This window comes from Apostichopus japonicus, chromosome 13, assembly GCF_037975245.1.
Source record: "Apostichopus japonicus isolate 1M-3 chromosome 13, ASM3797524v1, whole genome shotgun sequence".
NCBI lineage: Eukaryota > Metazoa > Echinodermata > Holothuroidea > Aspidochirotida > Stichopodidae > Apostichopus > Apostichopus japonicus.
The window spans coordinates 6040281-6063180 of NC_092573.1; the positions used below are offsets into that span (position 1 = coordinate 6040281).

At 34.5% G+C, this 22900-nt stretch overlaps 1 protein-coding gene across 26 annotated transcripts; it reads right to left on the reverse strand.

Annotated features, from left to right (window-relative positions):
• Positions 1-61: 61 nt before the first annotated feature.
• LOC139978376 (uncharacterized) lies at positions 62-22669 on the reverse strand. Of its 26 annotated transcripts, none has more exons than XM_071988533.1 (34): positions 22395-22669; positions 21617-21646; positions 20507-20671; positions 19433-19612; positions 18952-19125; positions 18265-18432; positions 16781-16957; positions 15951-16130; positions 15253-15420; positions 14468-14557; positions 14044-14088; positions 13600-13695; positions 13182-13226; positions 12741-12836; positions 12323-12367; positions 11882-11977; positions 11464-11508; positions 11023-11118; positions 10605-10649; positions 10164-10259; positions 9746-9790; positions 9300-9401; positions 8888-8932; positions 8460-8549; positions 7673-7855; positions 7182-7222; positions 6554-6718; positions 5737-6100; positions 5324-5511; positions 4604-4771; positions 4073-4170; positions 3550-3812; positions 2777-2846; positions 62-1572 (listed from the first exon to the last, which is right to left on the reverse strand). In XM_071988533.1, the coding sequence occupies exons 1-34, from the start codon at positions 22453-22455 to the stop codon at positions 1071-1073; spliced, it is 4422 nt and encodes a 1473-aa protein (XP_071844634.1). In that variant the 5' UTR covers positions 22456-22669; the 3' UTR covers positions 62-1070. The 26 variants fall into 26 exon arrangements, with proteins under 26 accessions (XP_071844634.1, XP_071844640.1, XP_071844638.1 ...); XM_071988539.1 differs by having other exon boundaries at positions 13606-13695; positions 14462-14557; XM_071988537.1 differs by having other exon boundaries at positions 12747-12836; positions 14462-14557.
• Between the last annotated feature and the right edge of the window lie 231 nt (positions 22670-22900).

A 22900-nucleotide genomic window follows, 5' to 3' on the forward strand; every position in this document is an offset into this window, starting at 1 on the left:
TGACATTTAGCTTTTCATAAATAACTCAGTACAAATAAATTAAGTAATAAACAGACTTGCACGATCTCAACATAAAATGAATTTATTTGTAACAAAATCAAGTAGAAGAACTATTAAAACAAAAATGGTGTTTCATCACATTGTTTGGTTCATTATTTATTTGTGTGAAATAAGGAAAGCTTTCTGGAAAGTTAAAGCATAATGAACAGACATATAAGTGTTAGCAATTGACTTAATGAACCCTCGATACAACCAATTTGACATTAATAAATATTCCAGTTATTCCAAAGACGAATATCTGAATAGCCATGGAAACACTTCTTGACGGTAGTTCTTTTTTGTTTTGACTAAATAAACACGAAAATGCTTAGATTTAGTGATGGGGCTATTCATACATCTTATGTAGTGCTATATATATTTCATGCATTCCAGCTTGCGTAGGCCTATATATGATCCTATATGGACAACCCAATAGCAGATGTTCGCCCCAATTTTTCGCCAGCTTTAAACATATAATTTATTCATCAAGTAGGTTTTCTAATTGAGCTAAAGATAGTGACTATACATAATGTGCAATTAATTGTGTAATTATAGCAAAACGTTGCGTAGTTTGAATATTCATGAGTTTTCAGAATGTTTAGAAAGTGAAACCCTGCTTATAATGACAGGCGTTTGTTATTAACACCAACAACCTTATTTCACCATCAGGTCCGTACACACACACACACACATATATATATATATATATATATATATATATATATATATATATATATATATATATATATATATATATATATATATATAGATATAGATAGATATAGATATATTCATATCTATTTCATATATATATTCATATATATATTCATTCATATCTTTCTGAGAACTAGTACCTTTCTTATATAATACTAAAGTTCCCTTCACAATAAAACATTATAATCATATGCCATTATACGCATCATGTACTGGATTCCTTTGCCTATAGAACCATTAAAAAAAGGCTATGTAATCATAATAGATACTATATTAACACATATAGCTACGTTACTCGATTAACTCAGCAAGTTGGATTAATTACAAATTTTGGGTCTTGGAATCATTCCGGAACCAAGTTGATTCATGGGAATATGATCATCCATCGATTCCGCCCGTTCTGACCCAAATGTGTCGTCATCACCGTCTCTGACGTCACCTTGTGAGCCCGTTGCATTCACTTTCAAAACTTGTTTGCTATTTTGATAATTTGCAAAACAAAACATTATAAATATCGCAAGAGATTGTACAGAAATGGAAATGGCATAGAGATATTCCAACGCATAAGAATCGGGATAAATATAGACCGAGTAACCGAATGCCGAGGATAGAATCGTCATCAGCCATAGGAGAATTCCGTTACGTACTCTCGCATAAGTCTGCATGCGTCTCATGAGCTCTTTCTGTGACGTCACTGACAAAGATACGCGCAACCCTTTTCTAATGATAAAAAAGAACATGGCGCAGCTTAGCAACAGAAGGACGACATCTATTATCAGGAGACCAGAAATAAGGGTTGGACCATCCGAGATGAAACAACTGCAAGAAAGAAACGAAATACAAAAAAAAAAAAAACAAACAGAAATTATCAACTACGGTAGTGATGTTTCCGTTTGATATTTACCTTTATTATTTCTATTCACTCATTAGGCATCTATTTTACTGGAAATGGAAATGATCTCTTCTGTTTGAATTTTCTTTCTAAGCTTTCTCGTCTTAAAAAGTGCTTAAGTGTTTGGGCATGGAGATCCCGATCCCAGTTCAGATGTATTCATAGAATTGTTGCAACGAACAGGCTTCTTTCATTGATGGGTAAAAGTAATTCCGATCTTTGTACTTTTTGTAAAATTGAAAATGAAAATATTGAGCACTTGTTTTGGAAATGTCCTGTTACTGACTCTTTCATTTTAGATGTTGAAAATAAGTTGCTGAAGAAGCAGTTCTTTTTTTTCAAAGCAGGATATCTTTTTGGTTACAACAACGGGAGATGACATTCCTACAATTTTTTCATACTTCATGATATGAAATACTATATGATTGCAAAAGAAATGAACCTAATCCAATTATCGAAAAGTTTTTGTTTGAATTCAAATTCACAATAAGTATTGAAAGTTGCAACTATTTAAGAATTTGCATGTAAAGAAAACATTAAGTTACTTTTGTGATGGAGCCGTGGCACGCTTATCCCAATATTTTCTGATTTATTCAATAAGGCTTTTTTCCGATTCTGTTTCCTTTAACCTATCTGTTTGCTACTTGTACATGTACTCGAAAGTGTTGTTTGGTGTAATATACTTCAAAAATGAAGAATTTATGTTACAAATAAAAAGCAAATTTCTGATCACATTGATGAAAAACGATAAATAAACGGAGGAAGAATAAAATAATCTAAAATAAAGCAATCTTATACGCATCTCGGTATTGCCCTATAGTACCGAAATATTGCAATTTTTTTTCTTTCAGAAAACGAAATGCTTTTTTTGTACAATAACACTCTTAATTTTCTTCCAATTTAGATGCAATAAAATGTATATCATTGAAACAAAATGTGATTGAAGCTCATAAAGCTGACAAAAGTTATCACTTTCTTTGTGTAACATTATTTGAATATTAAGAAGGAGACTTAAATAACTTAAACTATGAAATAAATCAAGCTGAAAATATGTCACGAGCCAACTTAAATTTCGTACAACTATTATTTATCATTAGTTCCTTTTATTCTATACTATTTTCCGCTACTTACAATTCGGGATCAGTGGTGTTAAAAATTCGAGCGTAAACAGCAACTAGAATCACAGGCAGTAAAGGTAACCCTGTGTGAGGTGAAAGAAATGTATCCCATCACGTTGTCGTTTTCATGTTATTAAAACGAAAGAAAGAAATAAGTTAGAGGTTTAAAGTCTTGTTCAAGGCCAAGACCCTCTCACACGACTTTACAACTTAATCAGTACACGTATGGGTACTAGTACGAGTATGGGTACTAGTACGAGTACACGTATGTGAACTAGTACGAGTATGGGTACTAGTACGAGTATGGGTACTACTACGAGTACTGGTATGGGTACTAGTAAGATTACAGGTATGAGTACTAGTACGAGTACAACTATGGGTACTAGTACGAGTACACGTATGTGAACTAGTACGAGTACTGGTATGGGTACTAGTACGAGTTCAAGTATGGGTACTAGTACGAGTACAAGTATGGGTACTAGTACGAGAACAAGTATGGGTACGAAGATCCCAGGGGGACCGAAAATTCCGATTTACTTTCTAAAACTATTCTCCTTATCTGTCAATTATGAGTCATATCTTATTTCTCTGGTTTTCTGTAATAATAATAATAATAATATATATATATATATATATGTACACATATATATATATACATATATATAAATATATATATTTATATATATATATATCTCAATATATATATCAATATATATATGTATATACATATATATATATATATATATATATATATTTAAATGAATGTCTTAATTTGAGTAAACTCACCGTAGGCGATGAAGCATGAAACAGAGCTGAACTGCCTGATGGCTGTATAAGCAGGTCTGACGAACAGCAAGTACATATGAATTGAATCTACGCTTAACCATGTCACAGTAGCGAGGCAAAAGTAATGAACTGCAGCCGAAGCAACTCCACAGGCGATATCGTGAAGCACCGCTTCAAAACTTAGTATATATGAAATCAAAAGTCCCAGAAGGCAAATACAAATGTTGATGTAGATGAAAGTTGACTGTTTGAATCTCGAAGTCCTGCAACAGTTTAAATAGATGAATGATTCGTTAAGCTTAAGCACGGAGATTATGGATCTACGTTTAATATATCAAATACTAAAAATATACCAATTTGGCAAGCAGATCTCAAGAGGGGAAATGGTATCATATTTTGTTGATTGTGATTTGTTTAAATTTTATACATATACATATATACTTTAATAAATGGTGAGGAAAAAGGAACAAAACATAGCAAGGTCTACTAGCATATATGCTCATAATTAATTGTCATAACTTACCTGAAACATGATGCCAAGGTACAAACAGTAAGAATAAGCAATATTGTTGAAAATATAGAACCTATCAGAATAACCCAGTTGATTTCTCTTTCTACGGTCTACAAGCAAACATGAAACATAAATAACAATCATTATTCATCTTTAACATGAAAAAAATAAAAACAGATGTAATTATAAAGATCAATTCATACACCAACAGAATCACAGTGGCCAAGTGGTACGGACTTTGGTCTGTGAAACAACAAGCGCATATGTACATATATACGTATAGTTATATAAGTAAATAAAAAACAAACACCATTGTGATACCAGAATAGGGATGTTTGTTTTGAAAATGAAGAAATTGTAATAACCTTGGCCACATAAGACGTTTAGAACTATGTCAATCTCAAAGATTCCGTTTGAAAAACTCTACTATATGCACACATGAGTACTGGATTATCTATTCACTTGAAACTGATTCAAACTTTTCCGAAGGGTATGTGTACTTTAAACACTTTTGTTTTAGGCTTTGTAGCAAACTTTACTTACAGCTAAGATGGCAAAACTTGTAAGATGATCGCATGAACACACAGTTAGATCGAATTCACCGATATTAGTGGTGCAGCCCTCTACCGACCAAGTACCTTCATTGTTGTCGTTATCATAGCTCCAGAATACACATTTTCTAGATGTAATAACCTCCCGTTTCGTTAATATCTGTAGGAAATGAAATTATCTTTGAATATCTCTTTGAATATATGAACACTCGTAATTTTTGGTTTACAGATTGTAACTTCATTGTTTATCACCAAAGAGCCGTTAGTAGTGATTTTTATCGGCTGCCTTCATTTTGCTTTTAGTTTTGTAATTGTATCTTAATTCATTAATGAATACAAAAAATAGATAATCAGTAACCGATTCAGCATTTTTTGAACTGCAAAGGAGGAAGAGGGGGGGGGGGGGGGGGGCGGGGCGTGCGGGATTGTGGAAATATCGGTGCATAGGAGAGGATCAATCCAAAGTAAGGAATGCCTGGGTGGAAACTAGGTTAAAGATTTTCACTGTAGGTGCCTTAGTTGGATGGAAATGATGTCTGCATGTAAATTATGTTTAGTGTTAGAGGATTTTCAAAATGGTCCGGCACCTCTCTGGGTTTGCCCTTGCTATTAATAAACGAAATTTGCACAAGAAAAGTAACATATTTATACGATGAGAAAGGAATTAACAGTTTGTGATAAAACGGTATTCATCAAATGAACTTCCACAAACCACATTTGTCAGAAATTTTGCCGTGATGGTAGATGTTCTCGGAAGTTTTTCAATTTTCGGAGCTCCTTCAACTTTGGCTGAAATGATTTGACTAGCGATTCTGTCTTCTTTGGACATGTTCGAAGACATAAATAACTTTGAACTTGTGTAGACTGCGAAGCTTACAGGTAATTCCAATGCTGGCAGACCTGCACGGAAATGTAACAAAAATAACGTAATATACCTCATGTTGTAATAAAGAATATATATATATATATATATATATATATATATATATGTATATATATATATATATATATATATATATATATATATATATATATATATATATATATATATATATTGGTAGAGGTCTCAGTTATTATTAAACGTGTGATCTCAAGCAATGTAATACCTTGGTGTGAATGGTTTACCTGTACTTTCTAGGACAGATTTTGGAATTGATATTGAAGACGCAGTATTTCGGTCTGGCACTTTATCTCCACTGGCAAAAAGACGCGTATTGTCTCTTATCAAATCACCATCCAAGCTTGGGGATTGCTCGTCGGGAAATATGTAACCAAACCCAAAACTATCTCCGAAGGCATTCAAGTTCAGTTTAGCGGTTTTGATACCAATGTTGTTTAGTACCAAGCTATAGTTGCCACTTTCTCCACTGCTTTGGAATGAAGATATTTGTTGTTCTAGTGCATCTACGACTCTTCCAGAGATGTTTAGTAGGGAGCTTTCATCAAATTCCATTAAGTTATTCGCGATGTTTATGACGGGCGTGGTAACCTGGTGAGAAGATGTTCAACACATTTATGCAATCATTAAAAATCAGCGACAGTTCCTCCGGTAAAAATAATAGCCCACCCCCCTCTCCCTCTCCCCCTCATAACATTACGGATTGTATGGTGTATAGCTCTACATTAAAACCTGCTAGCAGACTTTGTTAACTGCAAATATTGATGGAAGTCAAACATGTTTCATTAGCTGTATTGATTTCAGTTTACTCTTTAAAAATGTTCTGTTTTTATAGAACTCTCCCTCAATTAGTTGCTCGGGGTTAAAAATAAACTGGAATACAATTACATACATTAAAAAAGAATAAATGGTTTTAAACTAATTTACTTTTCATGTAGCTTAGGTTTTCATTTCGTTATTGAAACGTTCAGAGTTCTCGTTATATTTTGTTTCCAGTTAAACTTAAACTTAATAGGTAATAGTTGTTGGATACCATGTACGTACGTTCATGGAAACATCGTTCGTGTCCACCACATTTTCTAGGGATTGGATAATCAGTTGTAGTCTGGTAGGGTCATTCCGTGTAAAGCTGTCATCACTGGTAGCAAACTGAATAGTTTCAGCTGCGTCTCTAACTTCTTCAGTAGTAGTATTTGTTGTAAAGGTTGTCTGTGAATGATTTACAATGTTTTTCCATATATCCTTTTTAATAACCTCATCAGCGGGTGTTCAGGAAAATCGTCTTTAGTAGTTATTTCATTCTTTAGACACTTCAGCATTGAATAATGGTCTTGCCAAAGTTGCCGTTACGGTTAAATTTTAGCACAATCTTGCAGTATCGTATACCTGACCATTAAGTACATGTGAAGTGCCATAAAATTAACCCTCATGGAAAATCAAATTTCCAAAATAAAATAAATGTAAAGTGTTACATTAACTATGATGTAAGACATATTAACATTAGCGTAGATGCGTTAGATGAATCAGAGGAGATATCAATAATTGTCAATAATGAAAATAATCGTTGTGTGAGTTTGTGATTTAAGATGTCGTTATTCGACAAAATATTGAGGAATCTAACAATTATCTAAAGGTTACACTATATAGTTCAAACTAATAAGTAAAATTCCACCTCAATGATTTCAATGAGTTCTTCTTCAACGGAGTCGAAAGCTGAAAACAGATTGAAGTACATAAGAAGTTATTGTTAACAATTTGTTAATGAAAACGAGGGTACATACATTTGTATCTGATGAATACTGAGCACCGCACCTACTTAGCATCGTGGTAACATTTGCATTCAATCCAAAATGAAACATGTTGTGTCGGTTTGAAACTATGGCATATTCCAAGCTGTCTCACTTCTGATCCATATTCAACAATTTCAACTAATAAAACCTCCACATTTTCAACAGGATGTTAACTAATATGTATTTATTTACCACCACAAATATAATAAGCTTGTTGAAAAATCCAAGCCCAGTAATATAAGTATTCACTCGTTTGAATATTGTGAAGTGATGGTACCCGGCGTCCGAATGTATTCTAAAACAAATTTTGTTTATATCAAAGAAAGTCTTCGCGATGCAAAGCGTGAGAATGTTTGTTAATCTAGCAACTTACCCACACAGGTGGGGTAGTTCTGCGAAACCCATATACCATGGACACAGGTGGAAGTCAAAATCCCTTTCAAAATGAAGTCACCGAGGCATGAGAAGGTAACAATGGTTTCATGAGGATATTCATCAAGCTCTATATCTATCCGACTATTTAGGTCCGTAAGAACTGGAGGAGGGCACGGTATCGCTACGAGGAAAATGAAAATGGTTTAAAACATTTTAATTAATCTCATTTTATTCATATTTTAAGATTAGGGGCGCCTTCTCGAGATGAGAAAGGTAATTTGGGCAATTTATGCAAATAAATGCAATGAAATGTCCAGTTTCTATTCATGACAATTGTACATTTTCCAATTTCAAAAAAACATACATATTGTAAACAAACAGGAGAGAATTGGAATTGGTTCGCGTGATGTTGATACATCAAACTCTAAATAAATCAAAAAAGTTCTAATTTCGAAGGGAATTTGGGTTATACATTGATAACATTAAAACAAAAACAATATTTATTAGGTGTGGAATGCTCGGAGACAAAATATCAACATTTAAGTCATATAATCAATATAAACCATCTGTATCATGTTTTATATCAATCTCTATGATGGAATTGTTTTACAGTACTCTTTTGATCCACGGAACAGCAACGGAAATGTTTTAAATCAATGTTGCCAATTGGAATTTTCTTAGCATGAACTGGTCAAGTCAATATGTTGTTTATCTACAAGGTAAAATTTCGAATATTATGACTGAGATATGTTGATGTTTAAGATAGAAAAAACTTGCACTTGTACCACGAGACGGCGTTGTTTCATTAGTCAATGGCGGTGTCCCGTCTGAAACCGTTGAAACTGTCGTCGAACCCACTGGACTACTACTGGGACCTACATGATAAAGCAAAAACAGTTTCATAAAAAACTTAATATTCATATTTGAATTTACATGGAAATCAAATACTCTCAATGAATCAAAGTTATACATTCTGTCGGTAGATGTAAAACGCAACGTACACGAATAACCAGTCCAGCTTATGCTTAGGTTATCAATGTCAACAACCAATAGTAACTCCGTCCGCATCGGTAATGCAAACATGCTCGTCACATGTGTCTACAGTTACTATAGTATATCTAAGTTGGCATAAATATCAAAAGGGTCATTGAGAAACATTTTATGAAGGAAATCAAATTATCTGCATTTATAATGCTAAGAATGAAATGCCTACCTGTAGTGACATCAGAAGTTGTTTCCATAGATGTAGTGACATCAGCTAGTTAAAATTATGGAGAGAGGTTGTGATATATATAAAACAATAATAGAAAAGATTTTAACGATAAGACTACTTCATTATATTTAACCGGAATACTCCCAAACAAACGATTTAAGGCCAATTCATATCACACAAATTATGTCGAATATTTGTATCAAGTTATCGCAACACTCATGGTGGAAATGTCTTTTGGTAGTACATTTTTAACAGACTTACGGAAACATTTTAACATATATTGTCCAGTTTGCTTATACTGGTATTTCCGTAATCAATAGCGAGAAATTGTCAAGTTCATATTTTTGTATGTACTATGGAAAAATTTTCATGACAAGATTGAGGTTTTGTTAATGTTTAGGATAGAACAAACTTTCACTTGTCCCACGAGACGGTGTTGTTTCATTAGTCAATGGCGGTGTCCCGTCTGAAACCGTTGAAACTGTCGTCGAACCCACTGTACTACTACTAAGACCTGTATGATTAAGTAAAACACCGTTTCATAAACACCTTGCGATACAAATTTGAATTTAAATGGAAATCATTTACTCAAAGTGAATCAAAGGTACATTCTGCAGGCACATGTGAGACGCAACGTACACGAATAACCGGTTCAGCGTATGAGTAGCTATTATCACTTCAACAACTTATTATTAATTCCGTCCGCTTTGGTAATTCCAGCATGCTCGTCACATGTATCTAAAGTTACTCTAGTATATCTACAGAAAGTTGACATACAAATCAAAAGAATCATTGAGAAATATTTCATAAAGGAAATCAAATTATCTGCATTTATAATGCTAAGAATGAAATGCCTACCTGTAGTGACATCAGAAGTTGTTTTCATAGATGTAGTGACATCAGCTAGTTAAAATTATGGAGAGAGGTTGTGATATATATAAAACAATAATAGAAAAGATTTTAACGATAAGACTACTTCATTATATTTAACCGGAATACTCCCAAACAAACGATTTAAGGCCAATTCATATCACACAAATTATGTCGAATATTTGTATCAAGTTATCGCAACACTCATGGTGGAAATGTCTTTTGGTAGTACATTTTTAACAGACTTACGGAAACATTTTAACATATATTGTCCAGTTTGCCTATACTGTTATTTCCGTAATCAATAGCGAGAAATTGTCAAGTTCATATTTTTGTATGTACTATGGAAAATTTTACATGAGAAGATTGAGGTTTTGTTAATGTTTAGGATAGAACAAACTCTCACTTGTACCACGAGAAGGCGTTGTTTCATTAGTCAATGGCGGTGTCCCGTCTGAAACCGTTGAAACTGTCGTCGAACCCACTGTACTACTACTAAGACCTGTATGATTAAGTAAAATACCGTTTCATAAACACCTTGCGATTCAAATTTGAATTTAAATGGAAATCATTTACTCTAAGTGAATCAAAGTTACATTCTGCAGGCACATGCAAGACGCAACGTACACGAATAACCGGTTCAGCGTTTATGTAGCTATTATCACTGTCAACAACTTATTATTAATTCCGTCCGCTTTGGTAATTCCAACATGCTCGTCACATGTATCTAAAGTTACTCTAGTATATCTACAGAAAGTTGACATACAAATCAAAAGAATCATTGAGAAATATTTCATAAAGGAAATCAAATTATCTGCATTTATAATGCTAAGAATGAAATGCCTACCTGTAGTGACATCAGAAGTTGTTTTCATAGATGTAGTGACATCAGCTAGTTAAAATTATGGAGAGAGGTTGTGATATATATAAAACAATAATAGAAAAGATTTTAACGATAAGACTACTTCATTATATTTTACCGGAACACTCCCAAACAATGGATCTAAGGCCAATTCATATCACACAAATTATGTCGAATATTTGTATCAAGTTATCGCAACACTCATGGTGGAAATGTCTTTTGGTAGTACATTTTTAACAGACATACGGAAACATTTTAAAATATATTGTTCAGTTTGCCTATACTGGTATTTCCGTAATAAATGGCGAGAAATTGTCAAGTTCATATTTTTGTATGTACTATGGAAAATTTTACATGAGAAGATTGAGGTTTTGTTAATGTTTAGGATAGAACAAACTCTCACTTGTACCACGAGAAGGCGTTGTTTCATCGGTCAATGGCGGTGTCCCGTCTGAAACCGTTGAAACTGTCGTCGAACCCACTGTACTACTACTAAGACCTGTATGATTAAGTAAAACACCGTTTCATAAACACCTTGCGATTCAAATATGAATTTAAATGGAAATCATTTACTCTAAGTGAATCAAAGTTACATTCTGCAGGCACATGTGAGACGCAACGTACACGAATAACCGGTTCAGCGTATATGTAGCTATTATCACTGTCAACAACTAATTATGAAATCCGTCCGCTTTGGTAATTCCAACATGCTCGTCACATGTATCTAAAGTTACTCTAGTATATCTACAGAAAGTTGACATACAAATCAAAAGAATCATTGAGAAATATTTCATAAAGGAAATCAAATTATCTGCATTTATAATGCTAAGAATGAAATGCCTACCTGTAGTGACATCAGAAGTTGTTTCCATAGATGTAGTGACGTCAGCTAGTTAAAATTATGGAGAGAGGTTGTGATATATATAAAACAATAATAGAAAAGATTTTAACGATAAGACTACTTCATTATATTTTACCGGAACACTCCCAAACAATGGATCTAAGGCCAATTCATATCACACAAATTATGTCGAATATTTGTATCAAGTTATCGCAACACTCATGGTGGAAATGTCTTTTGGTAGTACATTTTTAACAGACATACGGAAACATTTTAAAATATATTGTTCAGTTTGCCTATACTGGTATTTCCGTAATAAATGGCGAGAAATTGTCAAGTTCATATTTTTGTATGTACTATGGAAAATTTTACATGAGAAGATTGAGGTTTTGTTAATGTTTAGGATAGAACAAACTCTCACTTGTACCACGAGAAGGCGTTGTTTCATCGGTCAATGGCGGTGTCCCGTCTGAAACCGTTGAAACTGTCGTCGAACCCACTGTACTACTACTAAGACCTGTATGATTAAGTAAAATACCGTTTCATAAACACCTTGCGATTCAAATTTGAATTTAAATGGAAATCATTTACTCTAAGTGAATCAAAGTTACATTCTGCAGGCACATGCAAGACGCAACGTACACGAATAACCGGTTCAGCGTTTATGTAGCTATTATCACTGTCAACAACTTATTATTAATTCCGTCCGCTTTTTTAATTCCAACATGCTCGTCACATGTATCTAAAGTTACTCTAGTATATCTACAGAAAGTTGACATACAAATCAAAAGAATCATTGAGAAATATTTCATAAAGGAAATCAAATTATCTGCATTTATAATGCTAAGAATGAAATGCCTACCTGTAGTGACATCAGAAGTTGTTTCCATAGATGTAGTGACATCAGCTAGTTAAAATTATGGAGAGAGGTTGTGATATATATAAAACAATAATAGAAAAGATTTTAACGATAAGACTACTTCATTATATTTAACCGGAATACTCCCAAACAAACGATTTAAGGCCAATTCATATCACACAAATGATGTCGAATATTTGTATCAAGTTATCGCAACACTCATGGTGGAAATGTCTTTTGGTAGTACATTTTTAACAGACTTACGGAAACATTTTAACATATATTGTCCAGTTTGCCTATACTGTTATTTCCGTAATCAATAGCGAGAAATTGTCAAGTTCATATTTTTGTATGTACTATGGAAAATTTTACATGAGAAGATTGAGGTTTTGTTAATGTTTAGGATAGAACAAACTCTCACTTGTACCACGAGAAGGCGTTGTTTCATCGGTCAATGGCGGTGTCCCGTCTGAAACCGTTGAAACTGTCGTCGAACCCACTGTACTACTACTAAGACCTGTATGATTAAGTAAAATACCGTTTCATAAACACCTTGCGATTCAAATATGAATTTAAATGGAAATCATTTACTCTTAGTGAATCAAAGTTACATTCTGCAGGCACATGTGAGACGCAACGTACACGAATAACCGGTTCAGCGTATATGTAGCTATTATCACTGTCAACAACTAATTATGAAATCCGTCCGCTTTGGTAATTCCAACATGCTCGTCACATGTATCTTAAGTTACTCTAGTATATCTACAGAAAGTTGACATACAAATCAAAAGAATCATTGAGAAGTATTTCATAAAGGAAATCAAATTATCTGCATTTATAATGCTAAGAATGAAATGCCTACCTGTAGTGACATCAGAAGTTGTTTCCATAGATGTAGTGACATCAGCTAGTTAAAATTATGGAGAGAGGTTGTGATATATATAAAACAATAATAGAAAAGATTTTAACGATAATACTACTTCATTATATTTTACCGGAATACTCCGAAACAAACGATTTAAGGCCAATTCATATCACACAAATGATGTCGAATATTTGTATCAAGTTATCGCAACACTCATGGTGGAAATGTCTTTTGGTAGTACATTTTTAACAGACTTACGGAAACATTTTAACATATATTGTCCAGTTTGCCTATACTGTTATTTCCGTAATCAATAGCGAGAAATTGTCAAGTTCATATTTTTGTATGTACTATGGAAAATTTTACATGAGAAGATTGAGGTTTTGTTAATGTTTAGGATAGAACAAACTCTCACTTGTACCACGAGAAGGCGTTGTTTCATCGGTCAATGGCGGTGTCCCGTCTGAAACCGTTGAAACTGTCGTCGAACCCACTGTACTACTACTAAGACCTGTATGATTAAGTAAAACACCGTTTCATAAACACCTTGCGATTCAAATTTGAATTTAAATTTGAAATCATTTACTCTAAGTGAATCAAAGTTACATTCTGCAGGCACATGCGAGACGCAACGTACACGAATAACCGGTTCAGCGTTTATGTAGCTATTATCACTGTCAACAACTAATTATGAAATCCGTCCGCTTTGGTAATTCCAACATGCTCGTCACATGTATCTAAAGTTACTCTATAGTATATCTACAGAAAGTTGACATACAAATCAAAAGAATCATTGAGAAATATTTCATAAAGGAAATCAAATTATCTGCATTTATAATGCTAAGAATGAAATGCCTACCTGTAGTGACATCAGAAGTTGTTTCCATAGATGTAGTGACATCAGCTAGTTAAAATTATGGAGAGAGGTTGTGATATATATAAAACAATAATAGAAAAGATTTTAACGATAAGACTACTTCATTATATTTAACCGGAATACTCCCAAACAAACGATTTAAGGCCAATTCATATCACACAAATTATGTCGAATATTTGTATCAAGTTATCGCAACACTCATGGTGGAAATGTTTTTTGGTAGAACATTTTTAACAGACCTACGGAAACATTTTAACATATATTGTCCAGTTTGCCTTTACTGGTATTTCCGTAATAAATTGCGAGAAATTGTCAAGTTAATATTTTTGTATGTACTATGGAAACTATTACATGAGAAGATTGAGGTTTTGTTAATGTTTAAGTTAGAAAACCCTTGCATTTGTACCACGAGACGGCGTTGTTTCATTAGTCAATGGCGTTGTCCCGTCTGAAACCGTTGAAACTGTCGTCGAACCCACTGTACTACTACTTAGTTGAGTAAAATAACAGAAATACTCTAACATACATATTTTCCATAGCACGATTTCAGGGAAATATGTTGTTTAACTGTGGTTTTAATATATTATTCTCTTTTTCTTTTTTGTTTGGTGGTGGTGGGGATTTGGTGTGGTGGTGGTGGGGGAGGGTTGACAATAAATTGCTCTCTTGAACGCTGAAGAGTCTTTCTACTATCTAAGTCATTCGCATGATAGCTGTATTTATTATATTTATTAATAATAAAAGTTGCCACCAAAAGAAAATTTGACACGTGGAGGAACCCTTATCAATAACGAAAGCAGCGTCATTGCATTAACAGCATAATTCCCTGAAAACCAAATATCATAAAACACATGAACTTGCACAGAATGGAAACTAGTCAATTCGTTTTACAACATAGGATATATTTGAGAGAGTCAGTTTTTCTGTTAGCTTTACAGCCTAGCACTGTCATATTTTCTGAGAACAGAAAGCACTTTCCATCGTATTTTGTATAGAATAACCGGATCTGAAGTTCGTTTGATAATTAACTGCCATAGGAGGCCACAGGTAGTATTCAGTTTTCGGACGAATTTCATAATCCTCGCACATTGCTCAACTAATTGGATTGAATGTGAAATGGAACATTAACATGAAAGCATCAAGTTATCTTCACATAATTAAATTGCACAATAAAGGTAATAAGATGTTTACCATCACAGGAAGACACTATTTCTGGCGTCCAATTACCGTCGTCACACAAGGCTGTTGAAGGCCCTTTCAGCAGATATCCAGGATCACACGAGATGTTTACTGTTACTCCGTGGTACACACTGCTAGTTATATGACCGTTAGGTATATTTGCTACCGTTTGGCAATCGGCTGTTACAAGAGGCAAAGGAAGAATTAACAGCCAACCAATCGTCAACTTATTTAATTTGGTTTACATATAAAACCAAAGAAAAAAACAAGGCTAAACATCATGTTGTAATGTCCCTAACAGTATATCAGGCATAACGCACCCGTCCGCCTTACGACAATTACATGGATATTGTTGTACAGTTGTATAGTTGCACATATTTGTTGACTGCAACTGAATTTTAGGGCGGTTGGGGCGTTTGAGGTGATGGAATCGTTAATACAGAAATCAGAATCTTGAATACTCCAAGCACAGAGGTCACGTCATTGCAGTTGTCAACTACCTGTTTATATGCAAATTAGGTGATGATATACCGTATTGCCACTCTATATATCATAGTTGCATAATCGCCACAACCGTTTAGAAAAGAAGGAATGTTGAGGTAAGGGTCAATTTGACAATGATGACCTTGTGATTTTGGTTTAGTGTTCTGGCCAATTAATGGATGAAGCTCCTAGAAATTACACCATTCTGTAGTCGTATCTTAACTTACCGAAACATTTTATTGGTATTTCACGGCTTAGAGTACCATTACTACATTTGAGGTCAAAGCCACTTCGCCCTTCAAAAAAAGTGAATCCATTATCACATTCTACCGTTGTTGATTTGCTGTCTGGGAGCAGTGTACTTTCCGTCAAGTTAGAATTTGGAACTCCAGTAACATTGCAAGATTCTGTGGGAAGAAATGGATAATAATATTTATAGCGTGTCATTCATTACCAAAAACTAACATATTTTGTAAGCCACAGGTAAAAGTCCTAAAGAAAAGCTAAAAGAGAAAATACCCAAGTTGTTGCTTTATAATCAAACATTGCGTGATGAAGTATAATATGGTTGATCTGCTGAAGTAACTACTACGATCAATTAATCAATATACGAATCACTATCAACCAATCAAAGAAATTGTCAATCAATCAATCGGAGCACCAAAATTACACAACTATTAGGCACGCTTCACCAATGCTGATGTGTACAAGGAGCTGGTACGTAATTACCAAACATGTTAATCAAGCAACCGTCGATACAAGATCCCAGTACTATATACGTGTCTCGTTAAATGATTAATAAACGGGTTTTTCAAAATCTGTAATTGGAATAACATAAACAGCTTTACACAGTGTACTAAGTTTATGTCTAGTTGTTATGATCTGTAACATGCGATAATGAACCGAAAGTCATCATTTTATACAAATTTCGAAAGAGAATTTTAATTCTAGTCTGCAACATATATCACATTCGATTATGCACCGAACGTGGTTATTTGATACGAGTTAGACATCAAGTATTAAAACTCTATAAAATAAAACGAAATTTGAATTATACCAAGGCAGTCTGGAGAGTTACTCCAGTTCCCGTACAAACAGATAGCGAAAGGCTCGCCCTCGAGTCGGGAATCCCCTTCGCAAGAGAAATTTACAGTACTCCCATTTCGGTAGACATAATTAACTGGTTCGTAAACGAGATGGTTTTGTTGTTCAAATGATGGAAAACAAGGTTTAGCTTCGGGAAAGAATAAACGTAAAAGATATTTGGTTTAAATGTAAGCACTAGAGTTGTGCAAACAACATTGCAAAAGCACCCTGATATCGTTTACATATACGCATAGTAATCGACAATAATTTGGCTGTATGTAGGTCTAAAAAACGACTCTTTCCGTTAACCCACTATTAGTGAAGGTACCATAAAGAATATTATTTGTTCTATAAGAGACTTCGATTTTTCCGTCCTCACTTGAAATGTAACATTGTATACGGAGCACATTCATTTGCAAAAGATCAAGTGGTGAAAAACTATACTTTAACTTGTTATAAGGTGAATTGAAAAAGCGCATTTTCAATTTCATAATTCTCATATTTCCCATATTTATAGAAGTGATTAATAAAAAGCAATAAAAATAACAGCCTATCTAGAAAACCCTTCTGCGAAATCAACATTCAAGTTTAGGTTGGCAATGAAAATGGTATTTTACGGGCATTTAAGCTCAACGGCAACCTTTGAAGCATGAAGAAAACACCTTAAGCCAATTTACAATTTAATTTAGGTAGTGACAAAATACTCTTCTTCTGTGTTTACGCAAACTGTGTCAGCAGATTTGAATATGGCACCGCAATATCTCAACGGACGCATTAAAATTCACATAGCCACTATTTGGGGCTTTATGTATGAAATACCTCTGACTGTTCAAACAATGATATTGTACATCTTATAGCCTATTGGACTTTTAAAAGGTAATAAACTTTGGTCCTTATCAGGTGGCCAGTATGATAACAGTAACCTGCTGATCTTTTAACAATTATTGCCAAGTTTTTATAACCCATAAGTGTTGTCAGTGTAAGGGTGGAGTAATTCGTAAGACTTTAATAAACACGGTCTGTCGTATATGAAACTTGCGTATATCTGTTAGTGAACAAATTAACGTTTAGAAGCAACATACTTTAATATTACATAGTTTGAAAATGTCCCCGTTACAAGTTCTTAAGAAAACACATTGGTAAAATGATCAAACTTCGGGTTTCACGCCATCATTTCTCTCATTGATGTCCCGTTCACCCAGTCATATGATAATGGCTTGGAACTCTGAAAACACCGCTAGGTGGTTACTATAGCAGTCTGTCTTGTTGTGTGTGATACTGTATGTACATCATCAATGAACTTCCCCTTTACATGAGATGCTGTTGTCCCTAACCTTTTATGCTTTATTATAGTGTCTTTCAAAGTCACTCCTGGGGAAGTATACTATACGTACTTTCAGAATTGAGGAAATGGTATTAAATTGTTTCTTTTCATTCTCTTTGGAATTGACTTACCATCACAAGTTGGTGTAGTGTGAACTGACCAGGTAGCGTTTTGGCATTCGACAGATCTCGTCCCGTTTAGCTCAAATCCCCATTCACAAGAATAGTTTACCGTGATCCCTTGGGCCAAACCTGGTGAAACTATACCGTATTCAGGTTCTTCAAGAGGTTTGCATTGAGCTTGGATGGAAAAGAATATGAAATAACGCGTGAAACCATCTATATGAAGAACTAGTCTAGAACTGACTCCATAGCTTAGTTGTGACAGTAGAATCAAAATTCACATAGTCCGACTATTGTCTACAATCGCAGTGTTATCTCTCAAGGTGGAACTTCATATATAGACGTTTATCATACGTAGGATTATATATATAGTACGGTACCATTTGTAACGTGAAATGGCCTAACCGCGTGACTACGTAATGGCACGGTAGCTTAAAAAGGCATTTATCAATAAAGTATCCTAACGAAGTTTCATCCCAACATTAAACCAGTTATAAGGATACAATGCTTCTCACTATCATTATTAACGCATGCATACCGTTTAACTTTCCATCTTTAAAGTATTGCAACAACAAGAATGTTAAAAGAAGGCAAACAGTGCATGTAAGATGATCCTTGATGCCTTAGTATAGCACCCTTGGTATTATTAAAATGTAACATCAAACGTGGCAAAATACTGTGGGAGTTTATACTGACGATAACACGTGGGTATCGAGCTCCATTGCTCTCCGTTACATCTGATGAAAGGGTCCTCTCCTGCTGGGACTGAATAATTTGCTCTACAGACTATGTCGAGTTCATCTCCTAAGTCGATTTGGTCGGTACTGTTCACGTTACCATTAACAATCTCCGGCAGAACGTTACAAAAAGCTGAAAATGGACAACCGACAACAATGTTGACAGACAGTAGAAACAATAAAGCATACTAGTTCTTCTTTCTTCTTTTTCTTTGTTCTATTACTATTAAGAGTCCGATTTGGCATCGATCTGAAACCAAATTTTGACTTTCACTGTGTGTGTGGGGGGGGGGGGGGGGTGAAGCCACCACACCTTCCTCTCCTGTATATACGCCCATCAAGGTGGTATTTTCCTTATTTACAAAGGTTCATGTTATAACCACTGAAGGAATTAAATACTCCTTGCATACAGACTATATAAGGCCATTGTTGTGACTTACTCTCACAAACTGGTATCGTGCTTGGTTCCCATATTCCACCTGGTCCACAGGAAGCATCGCTTGGTCCGGTCAAGTTTAGGCCACCACATGAAAAACTGACAGTTTCTCTAGCAAGGTATGTGGTCTTATTTGGCGTTAAGATAACACTGTCTCCAACACTAGGTGGATCGCATGTAAATCCTGAAAATCGAAGTACATTAGATGACATGTCATACGAAGAAACCAGCAACCACCAAGATACACATTGTCTTGTCCGTCATGCTGTGGTATGGCTTCAAGTTGATAATGTGCAATATAATTATATTCTGTCACACTTATAAATAATAATAATAATCAGCAGTTAAATTTACGACGCTTAAGCGACCACAAATGTGGGAGAAACCTGCAAGGGCTTATGGATTACAACTTACACGTCGAGAGGTTTCCAGTTCGACTATTTGTGTTGTTGTTATTCCTGCAGTGCTGACAAATGGACAACTAGTAAGTCTCCATTTTATCATTGCTATAAACCGTAATGTCACTGTCTTCAAGTACTAGTATGATACTATATAATTTGTATAACAAACGTCCCATTTTGCCAGATCAAGACATAACGTGCTAGCTAAACACCTTACAAATATTTCGTCAATAACTTGGCATTATATTCCAAAGAGACTGACTTCGGCCAGCTTGCGGCTTTGATAAGCCAGTGATGACCTCTTCGCGAGTTCCAGCTTACAAGAGGATCTAATATTCACACATACATACATACATACGTTGCGGAAGGGAGCGCCCCTGTGCCATTTTGGCATGTGTTGGTTAAGTGGTGGTTAATTAAATCAATTATTATCTAGTCCTACAGAATTGATGACCGATGATACAAATAGTTTCCTGCATACCCTCAAGTACCGTGTATAAGTGGTCATCAACCACATTGTATAAACAACAGCATATACTGGTTAGGGTATATTTCTACTCTTGTAATGTGAACTGATAATTGAAATGTTTAACATCTCGAGGAATCAAACAATATATATCAATCTATTGAACAGTTTGGATATTCTGATAGTTAAATTAGTTGTCGTATGTACATACCATCGCACGAGGCCGATGGAAGCTCCCATGTGCCATTTTGGCATGTGTTAAATGGTGGTCCACCAAGTTTAACCGAGCAAGAGAGAGTAACAGTTGAATGATTCGCAAAACAATCCTGATTTGGTGTTATGACTAGATCAGGATCGAAGTAACTTGCTTCGCACTCTGATAATGGAAAGGTATATACGTCAACAATATTAAATCATTTGATTACAAAACAATCAAGTCCTTTATAGTTCACTCAGACATGAACCTCTAAAATGCTTACTTAATGAAACAAAATATAGATTTTCCTCAAAATTGATGGATACTTTTAACCATGCATGATGATAGATGTGGAAAGATTATTTTCATTTTGTCAACGATCATATTATTGACAGCGCTGGGAGATGTGGTAATTAAACATGCTTTTAGTGACACAATCTCAGTAAGGCGTTATTGCAATTCCTTTTCGTAAAATTAAAGCAATGGTGAAAAGATACAGTCTGAACACTTTCAAAAATATATGCAAAACTAATAAGGTAGAAACATGTATCAATGCAATGAACACGTCCTTAATTAAAAACAAATGATTCAGAGGAGAGAAGCAGACTTTACTCCGCCGAGGGAACTGCCCCAGATCTGACCAACACCCTTTCCAGGGATTAATGTGGTTACGACACAACCCGTTGACCACCAATGTTGTTAACCACGAAATAAATATTGCTCCAACTACAGCACCTGAATGATAAGAGTATTTGATTGCATAATGTAATCTTATATATAATTTAATGTCATGGTAAAGTTTATGTTATCCTTATGGACGACATTTTCACCTTCTTGTTAATTAGGGATTCTGCAGTATGCGGTATGATCAAATCAATGCATTTTCGAAATTGTGTTTGAACTCTCATGACCACTAGTAGAGAAACAAACATCATCAATTCGTTTGAACGCCTGTCAATATAAATTTTGAAGTCAAATAGAAGCAGACTTTACTCCGCGGAGGGAACTGCCCTAGATCTGACCAACACCCTTTCCAGGAATTAATGTGGTTACGACACACCCCGACACACCACATTCAATAAAATTGCGGATACTTTAAAATTCAAGTGGAGAATGTCTACTTACCTCCTGTTGAACATTGTCCTTTGGTAAGACCTGTAAATAGCAAAAAACAACAGCAGCGGAAAAAAATACTAACAAATTTACTTTTAGCAATATTTGATACTTTATAATGTCAAATGCAACATGAAAATGTTATGATAAGTTTCAAAATGTGTCGATCATATTTCGGACTAAATTAGTTTTGAGCTGGTTGTCTTGCATTATATTGCAAATTTCTTAGTCCATAAATATTATTTGTAAAAATAAGCATCTGGTGGTCGTTCATTTAAAAAAGTCCCTGTGGCTTACCCATCCAGAGGTACACCAATCTTGTTTAATTATTTTTAATTCTATATTTTAGCAATCAATAAGTATGTACCAATCCGTTCCATAACGCAAAAACTAATGCCATTTAACCAAAATCAACATTACGACACAATCATCACTTGATTAAACTTTGTATCATTTAATTCTTAAATCAGAATTCACCAAAATTATGATTAATATGTAAATAAAGCTTGTTTAATATTCATTTATGTTTGTGGCATTTTCACCTGTCGGTCTTGCGATTGCGTCGTTGCATGAAAATTTCCGAATTTAGTGATATGATTTGTATCCTCATATGATCGACTTGTATTTGGGTTGCAGATTATGTTAAGTTATGCAGAATATACTACTTAAGAAACCCCATTGAAATTAGTTATACAAATGCAATAGGCAATGACATATTTCCATATACGTTTAAATACATATTTTAAAATGATCTGTAATTGAGTTCATAAGCGATGCATAAATAACTCACCCAGCACTACAGACGACAACCAAATCCTAAGAACAAAATGAGTGAATACAATGAAAGACATCTTGTCAATTGGTAACTCTTCTCTATACCATATTCCTTATCCGAATGGCAACTTGGTATTATATCGTAGAGAGCACCATTAACGTTCCTTATAGTAATTTATCTTTGTCATGTATGGTATAAAAGTACAGTTTTACAGCATCTACAAACTGGCCGTGGTTTCAATAGTGTACTTCTAACATGATACAGAATAGCGTAGTTGACAAATCAAATATGGTCATAAAAAACTGGGTGAGGCGGTATTACAACGTTTTTATGGTATAAAGTCGAGTATGTTATTTGCACAACATAAGAGTTACTGATCAAAGCACACAATGTACCACTTCAAATCGTTAATACATCGTAACCTCACGTACTATACCACTCTTTGAGCTCAACTCGCAGCTTTTTGAGTTGAAGTTCACTTACTATTCGATTCTGGTTGAAACTGATGTGTAATAAAAAAA